The following is a 23598-nucleotide window of genomic DNA, read 5'->3' as shown; positions in this document are numbered from 1 at the left end:
GTATTCCAAATAGAATGGTATCCCAGGGGTTTCTTTTGCTTAGATGTTCATATTCCTAGACGCTGTATCTGAATATCACCAGTCAATATCAAAGCAAAAATAAAAAGTAATGTCTCAGAAAATTATCTGACTTTTCATTCAGCCACTGAGGTGACTTTACCATCAACATAATCTGTACCATCAACAATTCTGTACAAACTGCATGCATTTATGCAAGCACAGCATTAGACTTGTACACTGGAACTCAAGAACACTGCCAAAACTCTTCAATAATGTATGTATCAATGTGCTAAGGTTTTGAATCAAAATATATACATCTAAAAAAATATCTGTAACTAAAAAGTTAAACAATATCTTCACACTCTGGTTCTGCTGCAATATAATGCTGTTCTGGTACACTGGGTTTACATCAGTGATCCCAGATGACCCAAAACAACATTTTTTTTCCTTATAGTAAAAAAAAAAAACCAAAACACTAAAATGCAATACATTAACTGAATGTAAAATGCTGTACTATTTTTATCTTCAATCTGCAGAAAGCCTGAATCTTTGGAAGGATAACTGCCTGACTGGTCTCAGTGAAGTGCTGCTTGAAAACAAACTGACACTATTCCTTAAATATCCTATCCTATACTCATCCTCAAAAGAAAGTAAATAGAGGCAAAGCATCCTAAAGGGTCCTTTGTACATTTTTGGGACCTGAAAAATATCATGCCATGTTAACATAACTTGAACAATGTCAAAAAACAACAACAATAAACCCCACCAAAACAAAACCAATTTAAAAAACAAAACAAAAAAACAAAAATCAAACAAAAAACCTCTGCTGTATGGCACTGAGAATTAAAACTAAAATTAATATAACTTTAAGTACAGAAACTTGAATGCTAGGCCAACCGTTTACTGACTTTTTCAACAAAACTTCACAGTTTTAAGACGTCAAACACTGTTTTCATACTTCCAACCTGTTAGTGTTTCAGGATCAAGTTATCCAATACATGCTGTAATCCCATTGTAATCCCATCTAACAGGTCCTGGAGCAAACACATACAGTCAGTACCTATAAGAAATAGCAAAACAAACAGAACCACAAAACCAATTACCCAAGTATCTCAGCTACCTCCTCTGTGAGACAAGGAAAAGCAGCATTTTCTTCAAAAAGTAATTCAATCCTATCTGTTAAATGTAACTACGTATGTCAGCAGTTTTCTTGGTCGTCTTCTGAGCACCCCACCACTCTCAGACAGGTTCCACCTTTCTGCCTGCCTCTGAGCAGCTCCAGTAAGACACAACTTCATTTCTCTGCCAAAACTGGAATTCTCTTAACGCAAGATCTAGAAATGGCAGCTGTACGCCATCAGGAAAAAAAGTTCTTCACAATGAAATAACACAAAGTTCAATAACATGACAGTACTATCTGCTCAAACCCAAGAAGTGGCAAACCTTAAAGAGTGTTTGTTGGTCATCACTGGGACTAAGTGTCATGCTAAAGAAGCTAGAATTGCATAGAGGAACATGTTCTATCTGTCTGATGAGCAGAAGACACTTTATTTTTTCTTTCTTTTTAATCCTAGCTTTCTGGCATCTTAGCATCTCATTTCTTCTGAAACTAGCTATAGCAATTTAAAAAAATAGTGAAAGCTCAATCTGAGCCCAATATCACAGAAGATGCAGCTGCAGAATTAGAATCTAATGAAGAATGATTAAAATTGGTGGTATACACTTTCAAATTTATTCCAAATTCTCTCATCTGTGTTGCTTCATATTTATCCTGATGCAGCTCAATCAGGTGAAGCAGCTGAACTAAAAAGTGGAGTAATGCGGAAACCTAGAGCGGAAACAGCAAACCAGGAATAATTTGATATCACACACACCCCAAAAGTTTAATGCACAGTGTATGTAGCTGGCCATAGCATTTCAGATGTAAAGGAAAAAGTTGCCTGGAATACTACCAGAACCTTCTGCCTGATTGTTTCTATGTATTATACACCAGCACGTTGAAGTCTGTGTGTTGCCTGACAGGGTTGAGGTTGCACATCTCATTGCAACAGAAGGCTGCTCAGAACTTTTCGTCACCAGATTGAACTTGCATGCTTCCAACAGAGCCACTCTGTATTTCTGTAGCACTACAGCTTTGGAAACCTTGATTTATTTACTGCTTATCCTAGTTAAAGATGAGACCATCATTTTCCCCGAAGAGTGCCTGCATAAAACTTCAGACCAAGCTCTGTTTCTTGCACCTGGTACATAACCACCTCTATGACTGCAAAACCAGTACCAGGTCATTTCAGGAGTTATTATTCTGTGTGTAATTAGGTCATAGTGCTGTCTACAAAGAAGGAGTATTACACAGGTATATAAAACATTTCAGTAAAGTTCATACTATCAGATCTCAGAAGAAAGAGACAGAAGAGAAGCTCACCTTTGAGCATCGACAGAGAAATGGCCTGATCAAAAGACCCCCACAGATATCGGTGGGCTTTGAACCAAGCTGCTGTGTCAGTTCCAAGTTGCCTGAACACGTATTTCATATTTCCTGCATTACAGATATTTGCATCTAATTATACAGAATGGCCAGATTAAATTTAATACCTCCATTGCACTTATATAAACTAAACCTCTATCCTCCAAGTGAGAATCATAAAGTATTTTACATATTTAAATGAACAACAGCAGACAAGATGACCTTCATAATCGTCATTAGAAGAAACACAATTACAAGTGATTCAAGACATATGGAAAACTTAATTATGCTAAAACAGACTGTTTTCCAATATTTTCAATCCTGACAAGAATTGATGTCTAAAATGAAAATTCATTACACATTTTAGTTATAGGAAATGCTTAGCAGAACTTACTCTTTATGTGTTACTAAATACTACGGATAATATTTCCCAAAAAAGGCAATTCCATAACACAAAAAACCCTCAACTACTTACAATTTAATATTATTTAACAGACATGTTATTAAAAAATGAGTTTACATATTTTATATACATTTTGTGGAAGCATGACACAGAACTAAAACCTCAGTCTTAATTTGATCCTCAAAGCTCGATAGCAATTGAAAATGCAGTTATACCATTATAGAATGGTTACCATTATAGAATTGTAAGACCAAAATATGTATATGGGTGTACTTAACTTGAAAGATCCCACGTGCTTCAAAAATGACCCAAGAAAATGAGAATCAGGCTCACAATCAGTAAAATGCAGACAAGCGCACAATATGCATAACAGTACAAGTCCAAGCAAATGCACAAAATACCAATTTTTCAAATGAAACAGCAGAGAGAATACTGATGAGCAGAGCGCAATTACTCATGCTATATTTGGCCATGACAACACAAAAGGAGCTCTGCAAGGTTGGGTTTCTTGGGGGGTTTTTTGTTGTTGTTTTTTCCTTTCCTTTTCTTACATTGTCCTGGCCCCACACGCTGCCTGACAGCAGGCAGAGCGCTACTTTGGAGCATCAGTTGAACATCAGCTCAGAATAAAGGACGTGACCAGCTGCAGTGCCAGCCCCGTTCCTGCATTTCCTCCAAGGGTTTTATACTTTCTCTGAAAGCTAAATAGAGTGAAAGCTGGCTAAATCTGACAAGATCACTCTTCAAGTAGCAATGACGTTAGACATAAGCAATAAGCCGTTCCATTTCGCCACTCCCCTGAATGACAACAAGCCTTTCATATAGGTGTGACATGGGGAACGTAATGACCTCGCACAAATTAGAAGTGGATACACAATGAGACTCTGAACAGCTTCTTCCTCGTGGAAGCCCATCTGTTACACGCTATGTGGTTCTCCTTTAATGATTTATTTAAACGGAAGCAATCAAAAGGTTCAGCTTTTCAGTTAAGGATCAGATAATCACTCAGATGCAGGATGAACTGTGGAAACAACATGAAAAACCTGTTTGGTGCAAAACCAAACAGCACTGAAGAAAAAAAATTAAAATCGCCACCCCCCCGGCAAAAAAAGGAAAAAACCAAAACCAACCAAACAAAAAAAACAGTAAAGCAAAACATGGCATCATTTTTGTCATGTCATAGGCAGATACCATATTGATAGTTTTAGAAATAATTAAATGTGGTATAAAGTTTCTAATAATCTTTAGACATTTTCAAGCAGCATTACAAAAATCAATTAGGAAGATAAATAGAGAAGCTTTTGTATAACAGCTATTGTTAAAAACAAATATTTAAACTCAAAAAAAAAAAAAGGTTTCCCAGTGGGAAGCACATTGTATGTGCTTCTGTTATAAGACTTCTAATGTTGAATCTATCAAAACAAAAATGTGTTTTTAAAAGAGAAAAAAAATGCTTCGCAGTAAACGGTCATAAACAGTTTGATATATCACATCTTATACAATTGTATATGAAGCACAGAAGCTGCTTTTCATAAATATTTCAGTATGCAAAGCCAGTATTACTTTAAGCAGCACCACTAGTGGTTTTTCTGCTGTCCACATGATATTAAGCTTCAGACTAATTAATTACATCCTCTGTAATGGCCAAATATGCAGCTTTTTGAACAATGACTGTAAAAACACTAGGGGAATTTATGTTATTCTTCAAAGTACATTCTGAATACATGTTATTCCTAAGTAGCTAAGTGAAATATACTTTTTTTTAAAAGGCAAATTTTTTAAAATGGACTTAGGTTTCTCTTCTGTCAGAGGACAAAAAGCTACGTGATATTCTGCGCAAGCATGCCGAATATGTGTATCGAAGAGAAAAACTGAGTGTGAAAAAAAATTCCAGCTTCCTAAGATACCCTTCTGCTACATTTAATCCATTATTTAATAAATATATCTGTTCAATTTCAGAAAGCTTCACTCTACAAAGCAGTCTGGTAAGAGCTTTAGGACTTAACAAGCAACTTCTAAGACAATAAAACTCAATGATGTCAATGAGAGTTGAGCAGTAGAAACTAAAGCATCAGTCTCCAAACAATAGTTTAAAAAAGGGGGTTAAAAAGCTATTTTGATGTGCAGGTAGCCTTTATTTTATATTTCCTCTAGAAATTAATTCAGTATAGAAATCGTACTTAAGATGACTTGGCAAGTACAACCCAGTAATTAGATTGTGAAATACAGTCCTCCCCAGTTTTGTGCATACATACATCATTTACCAGGAGACGCTCTCCCAAAAGTGTAATAAGGGCAGAAAATGGCTGAGTGCAGCCAGAAAAGGAATTCAGCAAATGAGGCAGGAAAACCTGCCCATCAGTATTGGTAATGAGGAAAACCGAGACAAGAGTGTAGGTTTCATTTGCAGCCCTGGGTTACTAATGCCAATCAACCCAAGCCAGGATTTATAAGTGTAATCCAGCAGCTTGGCAGACAGGCATGTAATTAAGCTTCACTTGTGTGGAACATGGGTTTGGTGGTTTTAGGCTGCAAAGCAGTTCTCTGCCTTGCTGTAACAGAACCTTCTGACTTTATAAGGCAGGTCTGCTCAACAGTAAAACTCAAGACCTTCAGTGATTTTCGCAGAACCGCTATGTCTCGGGCTACAGAAATACCTGCAGTCTAGAAGAATGTAAAGCTCACACACAATATATCACTTGATCTCAAATCTGTTTATTGCAAGTGACTAGGTTCAATCCCAATTGATTCTAGAGCAATTGGGAAACAGTTTCACCACCATTTCAGGTAAAATTGCATGACCTCTGAGTGTCTGGCTTTTCTATCTGTAAAATGGCAATAAGAGCTGGTCACTTTTATAGAACTGTTCTGATGCCCTCATAAGAAACTTATCGTCTAAAGGGCAAATTAGTACTATTCATCCTAAAATGGTAATACATCGCGTTACTTCTTGATGCTCCTATTATCCAATAGGAAAAACTTATTTTTGAGGATCTCGAGAAATATGAAAGGATTTTTGTCAAATCTCCTGTATAGGGAGCACTGATAGCTCTCAGCACAGTAAGCCAAGCCTGATTTTTGCACTACATCTGCAATATCTTTTATACTTGGGCAGCTGGCACAAAGTGAGAAAATTCATTAACATGCTAATGATGTGTCCTATTTAAAATTCCAGCTCTGATTATTGTGTGATTAAGTCTCTTCCCTTGACGTCTGGTTCCTTATATCTGCATTACTGTGAGATATCAGCAATTATAAATGAAGTAAAAAAATAGGTGACCAATCTATACACAAAAGACAAACATACACATATTCTAGCATTTCGATTTTTTTGTTTAATGTTTTCTAGACAAAGCACTACTATCTTCAGTTATCAATTTAAAAAAAAAATCTCAGAATAAGTTTTCAAGAAGTTTACAGACACAAAAGGTAACACTTCAAGGGCCAGATGATGTAGAAATAGCCATGTGTAGGAATATCTGTGCAGAAGGTTTTAAGGCACTATATTTAAAAAAAAATGCAGGGGAAGTATAAGATTAAGCCCTGGAAACAATACGAAAGCAAGAATTAGATGAGACAACAGCTCCAGCCAATCTGATTACCTTTCCTGAAGAAAAATGAAGCATCTCCTTTCTACAGTGAAAGACATTTAAACCCATTGACTTATTTAAACTAGCATAAGCCTTCAAAGATGAGAAAACTACTTCCTCTGCATTACTTTCAATAACCTATGTTTAGTTTATAGACAGATACCTATTCCCTGAAGAGTTGAGCCAAAGCATAGCACAACTGAATCACAGGTACATCCCAACCACATACCAGGACGCAGATCAGCCAGTCTAGCCCTGATTATTTTTGCCATTTAAATTAGCATGGCTAATTTGGCCTGAAGGGCTCCCTAATGAACACTGGGAAGACAGCTAGTAACAAGGCCAGAAGACAGTAACATCTTCAGCTAGTAGAGTTAGACGGAAAAAGGATTTCTCTCTCTGGCTCATAGCTATAAAGAGAGAAGCCAGACTAACCAAGAACAGCTGCACCAAGCCACGGTACCAACCACTCATGCTGATTTTACACATGGCATAGAACAGCTCAGCCCGTGCTACACTACCAGTGCAAGGAACAGAAGCATCTGAGGAGCCAGTTTCCTGCCAGACTACACTCTCCCAAAAAATTACACTGTCACAAAACGAATGGGTCAACACATCCCCCATCACAGGCCCCCCACCCTGCAGCATCCCTCATGCTGATGCTGGTGCTCCCACTGCGCACTGGTGGGTCTCATGGGTACACTAATGCCGAGCTCACATCAAGCTTCTGGTCAGCACTGAGCTGGAATTTGGGATAGGGCAGGAGCAAAAGGGAAAGGTAAAACTGCCCTTCTCACCAGCAACACAGATTTTACTAATGTAAATGAGTCACAAAACCTGAGGCCAGGCAGTAAATCAGCTTGGCCACCCCAACTCAAATCACACCTTTCATAGTGCAGACAAAGCAAATACAATTATCTCCAGTTCTTTTAAAAAAACAGCAAAAACAAATAGTAACAAAATCAAATTCCAATTGTTTATGCTTTGTTCTCCAAACATAAGAGTACAGTACAAAATAACAACTGGTTCATAAAAGTGGATGCTATCTTCAAGGCACAATCCGTATGCTATTTTCCAGAGTGTATCAGAAGGCTTATATTCAGTTAAATGCGTTGGTAGCAAAGTCATGCTAGTGTTCTCAAACCTAAATGAGTTTCCATTTGTTAAAGGAGAAAATGGTGCAGATCACATGCAAGGGGAGCAAGGACAATGAAAACGGAAAATCTCAGATTTCATTTTGTGTATCTCTGCCTAGTGTGTGCTTGATAGTTTTATTTTACACACAGATAAATTTCTCCTTACACCTACAGAATTATAATAAATTAAAAGAAGAATCCGCATAGTAAACACTCAATGTTTTGCAATTTATTGTCATAAATTGTAGGACAGGAGAGGTCAAACCAAGAAGACATCTCATTACAGCTAGATAAATGCAAAGGGGAAAAAAAGTGTCTCCAAACTGCTACCAATTCTGTTGCTTCAGCAACAGTCTTGCACAGGTTTTGTTTAAAACACTACTGAAGAAAAATACAAATGAGAAGTGCATGTGTATTATAGGAAGTTAAATTGTCCTAGAAACAAAGCAGCAACAAAATAGACAGATTAGGTCAGAACCCCCTTCAATTCACTTGTAAATCCAAGCACTGAGGATGTATTGCCTGATGGGCGTTTGAATCACATGGCTTAGGTAACAGTGCACCACTCTGAGGAATCATTTCTTAAAATTTTTAGCCACCTAGTTTCTATGAAAGTTCTTATCTAGTAGAGCGTGTGTGTATATATATTGCTCTATTCATCTTTAAAGTATTGTCTTAGACGTATTCCATTGCCTACAAAACTTTTTGTTTCTAAAATAGCTCTTGCCTTTCCACTTGCCTATGAAGAAGCTTCATAAACTCTTATAACAGAGGCACTTTCCTCTCTTCAACCAACCTACTGCTTATAAGATCCTGAAAAAGGAAAGACATTTCAAACCCCTAGAGCAGGTGTGTCAAACTCATTTCCATCAGAGACCACATCAGTGTTGCAGTTGCCTTCAAAGGGCTGAATGTACCTTTAGGACTATTTATACAGCCCTCAAATTACATTTATACAGTCCTAAAATTACATTCGGCCCTTTGAAGGCAACCACGAGGTTGATGTGGCCCCCAGTGAAAATGAGTTTGACACTCCTGCCCTGGAGCTGTAAAGTAGCTCTCAGATTTATACTTAGCTGTTTAGAGGTAACTATCGTAACTGTACATTTGTAGTCAATTAAGTGTTACTCAGCCTTTAATCAAGCGGCAAGGCCACTTTATCTACTTAAATTCAGGAGGGGGTAAAAAGGACAAAAGAATAAGCCAAGTCTAGCAATGACTTTGCTATTTTTTCATTTGTCAGTAGCTTTCCCAATAATTACAGAGAACTTCCCCAATTCCACTGTGACACTACAACCCAAACACACTGCTCATAGTTACATGTGAATTGTGCTTGGCAGGCTGCTTAAACCCCAGCTCAAACATAAATTTACAAAGAGAACCCTTGCCTTCAGAACAGGCTGCCTGTGCACCTCATACATTCAGACCCATCACTATATATGTTACATATATACACTAAATATTTAGTTATATACTAAATATGTTCATATTGTCACAGCCAACCACATCTACTGCTTCCACATGAAAGACTACATATGTTTCTCTGTATGGGAATTCAGCATCAGCATCGCTATTACATAAACCGGCTTAGAAAAGAAAGTTTGAGAACTGGGCTAAGATAGATTCCAAAAAGCTGTATATTGCTGGGATACCCCTTCTCGCCCTCAGCCCCTCCCACCTCCAGTGGAAACAGCCAACAGCATATTGCTTACCTAGGTCCTGGCCAAACCTTCCTCAGAAAAATCAGTATGCTTTGTGAAATGCAGGAGGTTCATCAAAGCCAGTAAACTTTTAAGAGCTCATGACTGAGCAAGAGCTGTAACAGCCTGTGAACTACTTACCAAAGGCAGCCTCTCCTTGTTCAAGTTCTTGTTTCAGTCTGGTGTAATCATCTTTAATTCTCTCTAATTTTCGGACATTTCTGACACTCAGGAGCAACAGTTCTTTGAGAAGTCCTTCCAGCCCCTCCTTCTCTGATGTTAATGACCTTATTTCTTCTGTGAGGTCCTTCGCAGTACCAAAATTATTTCCTGCATGTTTTGTGAGGGCAGGGGGAAGAGAGAAGAAAGAGACAATGAAGCAGACACTTGCAACATCAGTAGGTTACACAGCAAACAAGGGAAATTAAGCAACCATGCTTCCCAACAGCAACTGAAAGACCAATATGGAGCGGGGGGTAAATGCTTTGCAAGCATCCATTTCATTAAATATACTATAAAAAGAATTTAAAAGAATCATAATTGTAGCAGATTTAACCTTATACACACAGAAACAGTCTTTTTACATTATTGATACAGTTTACATTTTTGGAGAAAACTGTTCCTAAGGGTCCACACTTCAGAAAATGTCATACTGTAATTCATTGATCGTTGCTGTGTGATCTGTCAGACCATTTCCTTGTTTTGGAGGACACCTCAACTCACGGTCTCTTGAAACAGATGCTATCAATCTGCTAGACCCTGAAGTATTTCCTCCTTGAACAAAGCAACACTATGCTGTTGTTCATAACAAGCACCAGAAGGTAGTTTATAAATGACACATTGCATTTCTTAAATGGCATGCACCCCATACGAAGACTATTAGGGGATGTTCTTCTGAGAGAATGTATTTAGAAGTCACAACTTTCCACTTCTGGCTCTCCCTGACATGTGAAATCTCAGGGACAGAGAGAATACGTCAGTATCACCAGCCCGCACTGCTCTGGAGTTTTTAAAAACATTTGGTTCCTTTGGACAGAGATCCAGAGTCAAAAGTTCAATTCCCAAGCAGTTTACAGTGTAGCCTAGTAATATTAGCCCACTTAACCTTTCTGTAAACCCCTTTTGAAGAAGCTGGAGAATGCTCCCTTACTTCACAGAGAAGTCTTAAGTATAAAGAGATTATGACAAATGCTCAGCTATGAAATTATTTTTAAATAGCAGTAGAGTAACTATTATAATGCTACATTTATACAGCTGTACCTGTGTCTTTTCAATGATTCAGCTACTTGGATGGGGTGGAAAAACAAACAAACAAAACACACACACACACACACACACAAACACAAACAAAAAAAACCCAAAAAAACCCAAACCACAACACTACAAACCCCCCACATTAATCTAAAGAATACTTAACAATAATTTCCATGTCAACTTGCTCAAGACAAGCCAAAAGATCTCTAGTACAATATCTAAACTCTAGCATCATCCTAATTTAGCAAAAATTTAGTGGTATGATCTAATAACTCATCTAGGAAGTAAAGGCACTTAGAAAATTTAGCTTTGAAGGAAATATTAATGTAAAGCTCATCCAGTCACACATATAAGATGTCTCATCAGCTTCTGAAGTACGTGCAATGACTTCAGACTCCTGAAATAACTTTATAATACCACCAGCATTATTCAGATATAAAGGTGTCCTCTGGCTTTTGCTTCAGGAATATAATAAACTGTTGCTTATACACAACAGGTAAATTTAAAAGTTTATTTTAGAACATTAAGACATAATCCAAAACATCAAATCCACAGAGTTTCCTAAATTGTGGCATTGCATCCTTTTTTATCTGGTGTCTCAAAAGCGTTGGCCACAAAGTGTGGGGACTGGTTTGGTTGCTGCTTAGTTCCTTCAGGACAGGGGAGCAAGAATGAGACACAAGTATTTACACTGGTTGGCAGACAGCAAAGCACTGCCGGTTGCTGGGAGCAGCTCCATCCATCAGAGCGTAAGAGCAAACAGGAGCACTTCCTGCACAGAACCACCACCGCCCTCCTGGAGGAAAAGTGCTGCTGCAGACCCAAGGGGCTGGTTGAGGACAGGTATGCGCCAATGGGAGACTGCACTTTCCTAAATTTTGGAAAAGCCTGTATCAAATAAATCAGGTTTAAAGACTGAACATTGCTAAGTTGGGTAGCCTTGTGGTTTTCTGTTTTGTTGGGGTTTTTTGTTTTTGTTTTGTTTGTTTGTTTTTAATTTAGTCCCAAGGCTATGGTAGTTTCAGTCAACCCTTTTTCCTTACTTAAAGCTGACTTCTTTTTTTGAACTCTTAAAAAGAGACAACTCCCCCATTTCTAATCCTCAGCTAATATGCTTTTTGCCAGTTCTCTCTTACAAAGAATTATACAATTAAATAACCATTAATATGCTTTACAAATAGTAGGATCTTACAGCTTACCAGTGAATTTATTGGAAACAACAGCAAAAATTTTATTTTCTTCATCTGGAACACATTTCCAAAAGGGTAAAAAACAGCAACAAGATAAGCAAGACAAAAATCACTGGGAAAATGGTAGACATTCAGATGCTTCCAAGGCAACAAGACTTCGATTAAAGAGTGCACCTTTACTTCAACTGAACTCATCCCAAGCACCAACACAGAAGAGCCTTAATAAAACATGAAGGCAAGAGATTCTTCATTAGAATCTGGAGCCTGCTCTTACATTTCACAAGACAGCAAGGAAAAAGCTATGATATCACACATGAAAGTTTTATACATATTGAATGGATCTTAAGTCCCAGAAGTGAAGTTTATATCAAATGGAGGCTATGAAGAAATGGCATCAGATACATGCCCAAAAGGCAAAACCGCCTGATGCAGCTCCCCCTGACAGCAGAAATGTCTGGAAGTCTGCAGTGAAAATTCGTGTACAAACAGTATATACAAACTCTTGCACCACAAGTGCCATCAGTGAGCTTCTGACCTCAATCACACAAACCAAAATAACTGCTTTCTAAATGCCATAAGAAAGTTGATTTAAAAATTTATATATAATCTCTAGCTGCCAGCATTAAAAAACATGCCCTCCTGGGGCTTTTTGTTTATTAAGAGACAAAGTCACATTGGATGCTGTAGAAACATTCTGAAGACGTGTCAAAATATTTTATTCCGCTGATATTCTGAAAATGTTAAAATTCCTCTTTTTGAGGATAAAATAATTATTTCACCTAAGTAAACACTATAACTGTTACCACTCAGAGCTATGTTTTCTTTAGCCATACCGCTGGGAGCGTTCTAGTTGGGTGACATTAGATATTAATACATAAAGTCAGTCCTAACTCTTCCCAGAAAACTCAAAAATCACTGGAGATAATAAGACTGCTCACTCGGAAAATCTGTACAGAGACAACGAAACTAAGAAATTTAGAGTCTAAGACCAAAGCTGAGCTCCTGGTCTAAACCAAGTCTTGAGACAGGGATTCTATGAAGGGTACTGAAGAGTGAAATGCCACTTTTCCCATCCTCCTCCCTGACTCGCAGTGACAATTAACACACTGGGTGCAAACTGGTACACCAAATGGTGAAACCCACAATTTCAGAAAACTGTTTATAAACATCCAGGCGAGTAAGTCTATTGCTCTGTCAGAACCTTAAATCTATTCTGTCTCAACTTGAATAAACACATGGAATCAACAGTGCTTGAATAAAATGAGGGGGAGGGGAAGAATAAGCACATGAAGTTGGGTTTATAGCAAAATCTGAACCAGTTCACAGGAACTTGGCCAAACTGATTATACTTCTACAAGTACAACACTGAAAAGTCATATTTGCACTTTCCAGCTAATTTGAAGTATCCAGTGCTCTGAACAGGCTGAATAACATGCTTGCAGTACACTGCCCTAAGGAGCTGAGTATGTGTACTTAACTCTGAGGAGCTGAACCTTACTGCTACTTCAAAAGGCAGCAAAAACCAACCCAGTTTAAACTTCCTCCTTAATCTTGCCCTCTGGGGCTCTCTCCTTGTGCGCATCCTTCATAATCTGCTCCCTACAGATAGTAACATTAGGTAAGCTCCAACGGCTTGATGTGAAGGCCAAAAATACCAGCCAAATTAAACAAAGCAACCCAAATCAGAAAAACAAATAAAAAATTATCCCCAAGTACAAAACAGTTATATAATTGCTTTTACTCGCCAGGAACATAATTAGTATGTTTACCTTATTTTCCTCTCTTCCCAAAATTTTACTTGTATGGCTGAACACTACAGCTAAATAGTGCTCTGCATATCAAGCATATTTGCTCTATACATAGTTACATGCCACAAACTCATGTCCATTATAACAGCTTATGGTCAGATTTTACTATATTGGGCAGATTGTTGCCCATTTAGTAGCTTGTCCTGGTTTTGTTAAAAACAAGACCAGGTTCTCTTTTAGTGAATTTTTCTTTCAGCTAAGTTCTTCTTAGTAACTGCACTTTCCTGAAGTTGGATACATGTTTTGGTAGACATAGCAATGGTATGCAAGGTTGCTGATAAGAATGCACGTCCCGTAAGCAAGGAGGAGCAAACTTGAATAGGTGACTAAAACTGACCAACTAAGTATTCCATCCCATCCATGTGATACTTCATATAAAAGTGGGAGATCACGAGGGTCTTGCTCTCTCTTCAACTATGGCATCTGGGAACGACCGTGTATGCTGTCCCTGCGACCTGAGGCCTAGTGACAGACCCTGCATCCTTGAATCCAGTTCTGGTTTGCTGCAGAGTCCAACCCAGGACTTCCGGGTGCCTGCCCTGCAGTTGCTGGAGCAGCGCTGAGCTTTGCCGGGTAATTCAAGCTTGGTTTTGTATATTTTGTATTATTTTCTCTATTTTATTAGTAGCATTAGTAAAACACTTAACTTTTTCCAACTTGCAAGTCCTCTCTCTCTCTTTGCCCTGCTATTGCCTTTCCTTGGTAGGGAGGGGGGTGCTGAGAGGGGGGCAAAGGGCAAGGATTAACAAAACATTATTTTGATACCATTTGGCAGCAACAAATTACCTAAAAATATGGTTTGAAATCTGTCCCATTTTGTAAAAACAAAACAAAACCAACAAAAACAAACAGAAAAAAAGCAAACGACAACACCAAAAAATGTGTTATTATTTAAGCTTTGTTAAATATTTGCCCTTCAAAATACAAGACAAAGCTAATGGCTCACAACATTTTTATTCCCGCTTTTTCTCATATTTATGCTAGAAATTACATATCCTTAAAGTTTCCATTATTCATACTTGAAGCAGAGAGGCACATCCCACACCTACTGAAACTATGTTCATTGTAGTACAAGCCAAAGGGCAATTTTTGCATAACAGTAAAGCATACATACTTGGCTTGGACATTAGCTTGAATGCATGAAAGAACAGACTGGTCATCATTTATCGTTATCTATAAGCTAATTCTTCACAGACTAACACTACCTTGAATAATACATAAGAAAGTGAAAATTTACATTTTAGCTTAGAGCATTTGCCACCATGGTATTTATCAATGGCACTGGAATTCAAGGCTGAAAATCCTCCACCCTGTAATAAATGAGAATACAAACTGATCGCAACGCCAGCGAATAAATTGAAGAAAATAAATATCATTCAGCTGCTCACAAAAAGCTAAACATGACAGAAATGTAAAATTTTGGAAGGACTGCTAGTGTGTTTGCATCTCTGAAAAAACAAATAGCAAATGAGGGACAGTCTACCATCTCCTGAAACATTTTACAGAATTTCAGCATATTTGAATCACAATTATTGTTTTTAAGTAATAACAGGTGCCAACACTTTTATGAAGCATAATGCCAGTGAATGATTGATGTGATCCTGAAAGGAATTCTCTGCCACAGAAAGCCTCTTGTACCCAGACAATCAGTCACCACAGAGCAACTCAGGAATAAAAAAAAAAAAAAATCGGGGCGGGGGGGGAGGGGAACAGGGGCAAAAAACCCCAAACAATAACAATTTTAAATCAGTAATAAAAACTCAAAGGCTCAAGTGAAAATGATCATTGAGAAAAGGCAAAAAAAACACTGAAGAAAAAGGCAGAGGTCTGGAAGATGGCAATTCAGCTATACTGAGAACACAACCTGTTCCAAGGAGCAATAGCTACTGGTGACTGCTGGGCCTTCAGATGCTCTCAAGTGCCTGCACTGTAGGTGACAAGTACAGTCTGAGAGCACATTAGTCCCAGCAATTTCCTATGTGCATTAGCCAATAAATAGTGGTTGTGAGTTATGTATAATTCCCAGCAAAGGAACTGCCAAAGAGATTACTTGACCCTCTCCCCCACTCCAGGGATGGCTTAGGTACGGGGAGAAGAAAAGTAAGTTGTTACATGACTGACTGACTGACTTCTGCAACAAAAGCAATGATTTTCTGCTGTCTGGTCACATACCATGCTGGAACTTCAGCTACAACAAATTATCCTTGAAGTTCACTGAAAGCCAGTAACATCCAGCAGTCTCATTTGGAAATGAGATAAAAAGGCACATCACATAGCTGTCTGCAGTCTGCGTGACTGTTTGGAGGTTGGTTTGGGAGGGCTCACTGGCATTATTTTTAAAATGAGTTAACAGGCTTGCTAAAAAGCACATCACTTGCAGCAATACACGGTAGTAAATTTTACTTTACAGAGCATAAAGTGACTTTTGTGGGAAGACACCCCAATACGCAGCATTATATGCTGGAACCAGACATTGCGATACCGACATAAAGAAGAATTAATCTCATTGTGCCTCTGAGCCATCAACCCAGACTGCTGCTGGAACCAAGAATCTGAAAGTGGAGAAGCAGCCATGTCATCTGACAAGACACAGGCCTCTATCAGATCCAATTTATCACAAACTAAGCCTTCATAAGAAGGCACAAAGAGGCATTGGTATTTTTGCCTCTAAGACCAGCCAAGTTCTCCAACTGTTACCAAACAACAGTACTCAGATGCAGAAAAGATTAAAAAAAAAAATAAAACCAAACAAGCAAGCCAGGAGCACCATTCCATTCCGATTAAAGGCAAATTACAAGCTCTGCGTAGCATGTCTGGGGAAGATCTCAACATCATGTCAAGACCTTTATGCCATACAAATTTCTCCATGACAGAATACAGCACAGGCATGAAAACAAGACATGAAAACAAGCACACAGATGTATGGCTGAAAATGCCCTTCAGCCTGCACCGGCACCTTCCACCCCAATGGCTCTGTCCCTTCTCCATCACACTCATTCCCAACAGGAACGCGTAGCACCAAAACTGGAAGGCTGGAGCCTTTTTGCTTACAGTTGCTTTCTGAGCCTGCAGAACTTGCCCTAACTCGGCATCAACGAGCAGGCAAAGAGACAGCAGTCCCAGCATCAAATTTTGTGAAAATATACTATCTAGTATTTATGTCATGCTATTTATAAACTACAATTCTGTAGACTGACAAAAGGACAAAACCCTTTTCATTGTACTGCTGGAAATCATTCTGCAATAGCATTTTCAATCAGCTCCCATTTCCAGGTATCTAGTGAAACAGAGATAGAGCTAATTTTAGGACACTAACACAGGACCTCTTACTGGTCTTACTGTGGTAGACACTTTTAAGATCAGATTTTTTTTTTTTTTAACTACTTCCAACTCACATCATTCTAACTCCTGTGTTTGGATCTAATTTGTATTTGCAAAGACATAAGGAAAGTTAATGACATGCATCTCATAGATAGGTACATAATGAATTCAGTTTTTCATTCATGTCTGCTAAGCTCTCTGCTAGCCGCTTTCTGGCCTCTAGTCCCACACTATCATGCATTCTCAAGAGGAAACAAATTCATATAGCGTATATGAAGACACTGTAAAATATATCAACCAACTTCTTTCATTCAAGAGACAGACAAAATTATGGCTAAAAATACATTTTAGTTTACATCCTCCCTCTTATTCTCAAACTATTTTCTTACTAAGGAAAAATGAGAAACACACCATTTTTCACATATGACTCGCTCTCCTGCAAAACAGTCTAAAGTAGGAAAATAATTTTTAATAATATTTCTAAAGTCACATTCACACTTGCTTACATATTGTCCCTATTTGAATTTTCTTACTAGCTTAGGACTATTTCATCTTCAATTTACTCCCCCCAAAAATTTTGTGCTGAATAGACATATGATCCTAAGAGAGAGACCAGAGTAACATGTACTGCCATGTTCTTCCCATAACTGATGAAAAAAAATTTATAAACACGTTAAGAGCTACTGTAAGAAGCAACTGCTATAATACCCACATGTAGGTTTCTAAGCACTGACATTAAGGTGTTTTGTTTTAATAAAAATCTAGTAGATGCTAAACTATAAGATTTCATTGATAAGTATTTACAAATGTGTATGTCAACAGCAACATCTCATGCAATCAGGAGCAGTTGTTAGCTATAATTAGCTAAAGCTACTGACTTAAAAACCGTGAACAATATAATAAGACCCTACTAATTATGTTTGGAGAAAAATTCTAGACTAGCATCTCAGGAGTATTAATTGCAAGTTATTTATCACAACAGGCACATGTCAATCAGAAGTAAGAGAGCTGTTGATATAAAGGATCTCAATTGTAACTGTTGATAGAAATACCTCTTGAACATTTAAGTACAGGCTTCTCTTTTTTTTCCCCCATATGAAATCTCACTTGGATTTAATTAACCTATTGTATTTATTCTATGACCTTCAACAATCCAAAGGTTCTCAAACCTTCCTTCTTTCTCCTCCAAATTTAATTTTACACTTCTTCCAAGGAAGCAATAATAGTGAGGAGAGACATTTACACATATAGGATCATCTCTTATGTCTTTACAGTATCGTTTATTATACAGTCTTAAAATCCAAGGTATTGTATTGACAGGACTAACAGAATTGCTATGCTTACATTGCATTTATTGTGGTATTGTCCTCTCAAAAAAAAGATCAGCTATATTATTCCATTTTCTGGTGCAAACACAATGTGTTTGGAATAGAAAGTACAATTCACATAAAAGATTAATGCTGTCTGAAGCTGTCAAGGTAGCCATTAAAGGCTGAGGTATGTATTATGCTTTCCAACTCATCACATCATTAAGTCATCACGTGAGCTCTGAAACTAATGCATCACTCAATAACCATACTCTTAAACTCATCTAACTTAACTTTTGGGATGCATGAATCCAGATGTGTGCAACTGCATTCAGTTACCTTTTTGCTTTGACACTGTTCCAAAATCACTTAACTCTGTCTGTTTCCTCAAGGAAAATGCTACGTAAAATCAAAATGATGCAACACCTGTTTAGACAAAAACAGTTGTTCTTGGTATCCATCAGTACAGTTGTATGAGGAAATTGTTCAAATGAATGATCTAACTGCTATGGTAAAAAAAGCAGAAATAACAGATATTTATCCCTGCATGATGCTTCCAGACTAAATTAAAACCTCCAACTATGACCACCAAACTTTATTCTTCCTGCATATTTATGTATACACTATAATTCCCTCTGAATTTCATGCTATTCTGAGGTTGTCCTTAAATAATTGCGTATTACCCAGCTGAAGATTCTCTCACCTACTAATGATTTCATATATCCAAGTTGTTGATTAACATTCTGTTAGCTGCCTGACAGTTCAGGAATTACATGAATACAGTATCTTGCTTAAATTTTAGCCAGTATTTAAAAGGTTAAGACCCACTTTTTAATTATGCCTTAAATAAGATGTGTCATTAATTTACGCCTAACACAGGAATATACAGACACTGAATACTTCAGCTTTCTCTATATTATCCACTGCTCACTGTTTCCACCTTGTTAAGTAAAACAAAAAGCTATTTTTATCACCTCCTTCTTCTTTCCTCTTCGGCATATACCAAATCTTTTCTTCCTGACTTGTTTCTCTGCTAGGTGCAACTCATTCTGCATCCTAGCTTTTCTGATTTTATCACTTCATGCTCCAAGACTAAAAATATTTCCATTTTTCTCAGATTTTTTTTTTTACTTCCAGGTCTTTAGAGAGCTATTTTTTTTAATTTTTATATTTCCCCCGTATCCTCTGACACTACTCTGCATTTAACATAGACAAGTGCCATCACATCAACTAAATGCATCCATTTCTTACAATGAGGTAAAGAAATCACAGTATCCACTGTCACTAAATTATCTTTTGTCCTTGATTTTCAACCAGTTCCCTCCAGAATTTTGCCTTAGTAACAATGTAGGATTGTACCATTCAGAGTCATTAAAATTCCCTGAAGTACGAGTTTTTCAGAGTAAGAATAAAAAAATAAAATCATGGTTATCAGTACTAAGAAATAGCACTGGTACTTCTTAAAAAGCATAGAAAAGCCATCGTAGTCACAGTATTGTGAAAACAGTTTACAGAAACATCAGCATTAAGTTGTCTTTTGAATTCATTCCTAAAACAAGCAACCTCTTTTTAAAAGCTAACAAGTACAAAATATTGTTCTGAATGTTCTGGAAATAGTCCTCAAGCCGTCATTTACTCTCTCAAAGTGTCAGACTGAGTTACATCTTTTCTAGCCAACTGCTTCCTGCTGGCAGTGTGAAACAGTTGCACATCCAGTTTACGGGCTATTTTGTTCCCAAGAAAGTCATAAAATGGTTGGGGAAAACTTTGACCCCGTTTCTGAAAGTGAGAAAATTACTTACATTCAAACAGCCCACGGGCAGAGAAGGGCGACTGCTCAGCTCACCTCTCGCAGGTGGACACAGAGAAACAGAGAGGGTTTCCATTTTGAAGAGGTGTTATGAGAAGTAAGGAAATTGAGCGTGCTCAGCAGCAATACAAGATCTGATCCATAATTTCCTTTAGGATTTTGCTCGAGCTTGATGCTATCCACTTCTGGCAAGTAAACCATGTGACATGGCACAAGGTTTCATTTTAAAATAATTCATGTGTGCTGGTACCAGATTCTTGTATCTAATTGAGAAGGTAAATCACTAACGGATAGCTACAAGTCACCTTGATGTATTAAAAACCCTCTAGCCTTTGTTTTCTTGGTGTAACACTGGAAAATTCCTTGTATCCAAGTCCACATTTCCTTCTATTCAGCTTCTTCTCTGAGACAGGTGTCCAGCAAAGAGACACCTACTTATGCATCCGCAAACAATTTGCTGAATTAGAAAACCCACCTCTTTAAACTTAAGAGGCAAAATGTGCTTTACCTTTTTTCTTAGTGAGCAGTGCAGTAATCCCAACTAAGTGGCATGTAAAGCTGTTATGTATCAGACACTGTAATCACATTTCAGTGTTTTACTGGTTGTAAATAACATGCATGAGCGCTCCAAGGACCAAATTGCTCTTTTGCCATCAACATTCGTTGTTTAACGATCTGAACAGCAGAAGCTGCCAATTATTGTATCCCATTTGAGAGTGTCATTTAAAGCCACACTTCTAACTGTTATACCTTTGTTACAAATTTATGCTCTTAGCTATAGAGCTCTAGACATATAACTTGTAAGGTCCAGAAAGAGCTACTGATAATTATTGACCAAGTTCACCTATGGAAAAACATCGTGTTCCTTTCATGTTTACTGCCTACCACACAGCATCCACTTTGCCAGTAGTTCCCAACCATGGAGTGGGGCCTGAAGGACCTTACACAAGTTCCAACACAGCCCGGTTCTGCTGATCTTGCCATGACTTCAAGGGATCAACATAAATGCACATCAGTGACTTTTCCTAAGAAGTCTCAGCCATAACAGGGTCAACAAGTGCTCTGACACACCACTCGTCAATGTTAGTCCTTCTCATCACTTTCAACTTACCTGAAACAGCCAGCATTTTGGCTTCAAGTAGAGCTGGTAGTTGCGTCTCAATATCACATACTTTCCTCCTCAAAGTACTGCAGAGTTTCTGACTTGTGCAAACCTAGATTGAGGCAGACAGCCATGATACATATAATTCAGTCATGTAAAAGTATAAGGTAACTTAAACGGGGCTACAAATGTTCTTGCTTCACAGACATGACACAACATCCTACAGCAAGGTAAAGCAGCTTAATAAAAAATTATGTCTCTACAGAAATACCCAATATGAATCAAAATTTCCAGGCTTTGCTGCACATTCTGTTGTAATAGGGAATGGTATTAGCATTAGCTACCTGCATGAGAGAAGACGTTTCACTACTAGATACTGAGGTTGCACATAGAAGAAAGGCCATCTAACAAATTCTGTAGGATTTCAGCATTATTAGTGATGCCAAGAGCAGAGCATAAATAAGTCAATGTTTGGCGTTTTAGATGCCATAACACAGAATATACAGGAATTTTTCTAAAAAAAATATATCATGCTGCACATCTTAACTGAAAAAAAGGCAAAATATCCACCATTAATTCTCTGCAAAGGCAACAAACAAGGCTATACCAGCTCAATACTGTACTTGTTTCACCACACAGCTGATGGGCTGTCAGGTTTCTGACTTTCCCTCTCTCTCTTTATCTTTTTAGCTGCAAGTTCCTTCAGCAACAAATCAGGACTAGTATTAAAAACATGGTGAGAGACAGAAGAAAAAAGAAAGGAAGTTCAACTGTTTCTGTATTTTACATTTACTGTACATTACCCACCTCAGAAGGACCTTATAGAGCATACACAATTCATACAGCTCCCACATACACAAAAGATGTTGGTTCTTACTCCACATTGCATCATTTGTGAAGGAAAGCAAAATGAACAAACAGAAAAAACCCTCATCAAGCTACGGCAAACCCCTTGTTCTGAAGGCAGACATCAAACACTTGCTTAAAATTGTAGCTGACACTTGAGAAAACATTGCACTCATTGGAACCAAGGGTAAAGCAATAATCAAGAGAAGCACAGGCCAGTTGTGAAGAGATGAAATGTGAAATGAAATCTCCAGAGGAAAGTTTTCCTGCTCTCCTTGACTTTCCCCCCCTCCCGCCTCAAAAATAAGTGTACACACCACGCTTATTAACAGAAGCATAGCTGTCACTTCACTTTTTAAGAGCAAAAGCCTTACAGGTGTAATGGTTTATCTGTTTGTACAATTAAATTATAATAATTCAGATATGACACTAACTGTAAATCCTTTTAAATGGATAATATCCTCTTGTTTTAGCTGCAAGCATCTGTTAGTCATAAATGGGTCATATCTTTTTCTTGAGTCAACAGAACTATCCTTCAAGCAGTAACTGTTACTATCTAAAGACTTGAGAGTCTTTCTATTAATTTAAAAACACATATATCTCATCACTTCTGCACCTACTATAATTTTTCAATTCCCAGATATTTCACTTTGTTTCAGCATCCCCTAAGCAACTTGCCTACTAATTCACTTAAAATGCTTTAAAAAATCCAAACCTGTCAGAGGTGAATAAACGTACCTAAAGAACCCAAAGGCCATTTCTGTCTCACATCTCTAAAATAAATCTGAAAGTTTTTAATGACTTCTTTCGAAGCAGCGCTCTCTCTTTAGGGGTACTGAATGGCTCAGTGAATTGCAATTAGATGGGGGCTCTTTCAGCTCCAGGAAAACTGCATGAATATATCCCATGCTGGTAGTAACTTAAAGTCATTACCACTAGACAGCTGTTTGGCAATTATGCAAAATAAGCTGGGAGGTTTAATCAGTTTCTAGTGAACACTGTCCACTTTGTAAGCACAACTGTCAGAATGAAGCTCGCTGGTGCTCTTTATTAATGGACCAAATGCAGGGACCAGAGGCTGAAAGGCAGTTCCTCTGACTTGGAGCTGATTCTTCTGCAACATTAGATAAGTATGTTACAGAGCCTCTGCTTGCATCTGTGTCACATGTATTCCATATATAAATGAACCACATTAATCTTCAGAACTATTATATGGCATAGTTCGACAAAACTAAATGAGCGACTGGGAGAGGCAAATAGTGTAACATCCTCTAAAGTAGTAGCACTGCTTCTACATTACATCAGTTCTACTCTACAAGCTCCAATCCTTTCCATTTTTTTCTAATTATTTTATCATAATAACAGCTACCGTTATTCATTACAGTAGCTTATTAAGCCACTAAGGAAAGGTTATTTTTTAGCTAACAAGGACGATGAGCATTCACTAAGCCAGTGTCCTCCTTTGCTCCCGGGGAATGTGCCATCCTCCCCTGACCAGTCTGACCACCAGCACCTGTGCTTCTGGCCCAGCAATGCCTTGTCCCTGTTCATAGCGACCAGCTCTGCTGCTGCCCATGGAGCAGCGAGCTCCAAGTCTGAAAAAAAAAAAAAAAAAAACCCTCCCTTTCCATTTCACATGAGATGATCTGAATAAGTAAAATAATCAA

At 37.9% G+C, this 23598-nt stretch overlaps 1 protein-coding gene across 1 annotated transcript in view; it reads right to left on the bottom strand.

Annotated features, from left to right (window-relative positions):
- DISC1 (DISC1 scaffold protein) overlaps window positions 1-23598 on the bottom strand; it is a 180821-nt gene that overhangs the window by 91135 nt on the left and 66088 nt on the right. Inside the window, exons 7-8 of the mRNA XM_065631236.1 lie at window positions 21095-21197; window positions 9435-9623 (exon numbers count right to left, since the gene is read on the bottom strand). Of these exons, the coding sequence (XP_065487308.1) occupies window positions 9435-9623; window positions 21095-21197 (292 nt within the window). The remainder of the gene's footprint in view (window positions 1-9434; window positions 9624-21094; window positions 21198-23598) is intronic.

This window comes from Caloenas nicobarica, chromosome 3, assembly GCF_036013445.1.
Source record: "Caloenas nicobarica isolate bCalNic1 chromosome 3, bCalNic1.hap1, whole genome shotgun sequence".
In the NCBI taxonomy this organism is placed as follows: domain Eukaryota; kingdom Metazoa; phylum Chordata; class Aves; order Columbiformes; family Columbidae; genus Caloenas; species Caloenas nicobarica.
The sequence above is the reverse complement of the archived record's forward strand: the minus strand, read 5'-3'. Positions and strand labels throughout refer to the sequence as shown.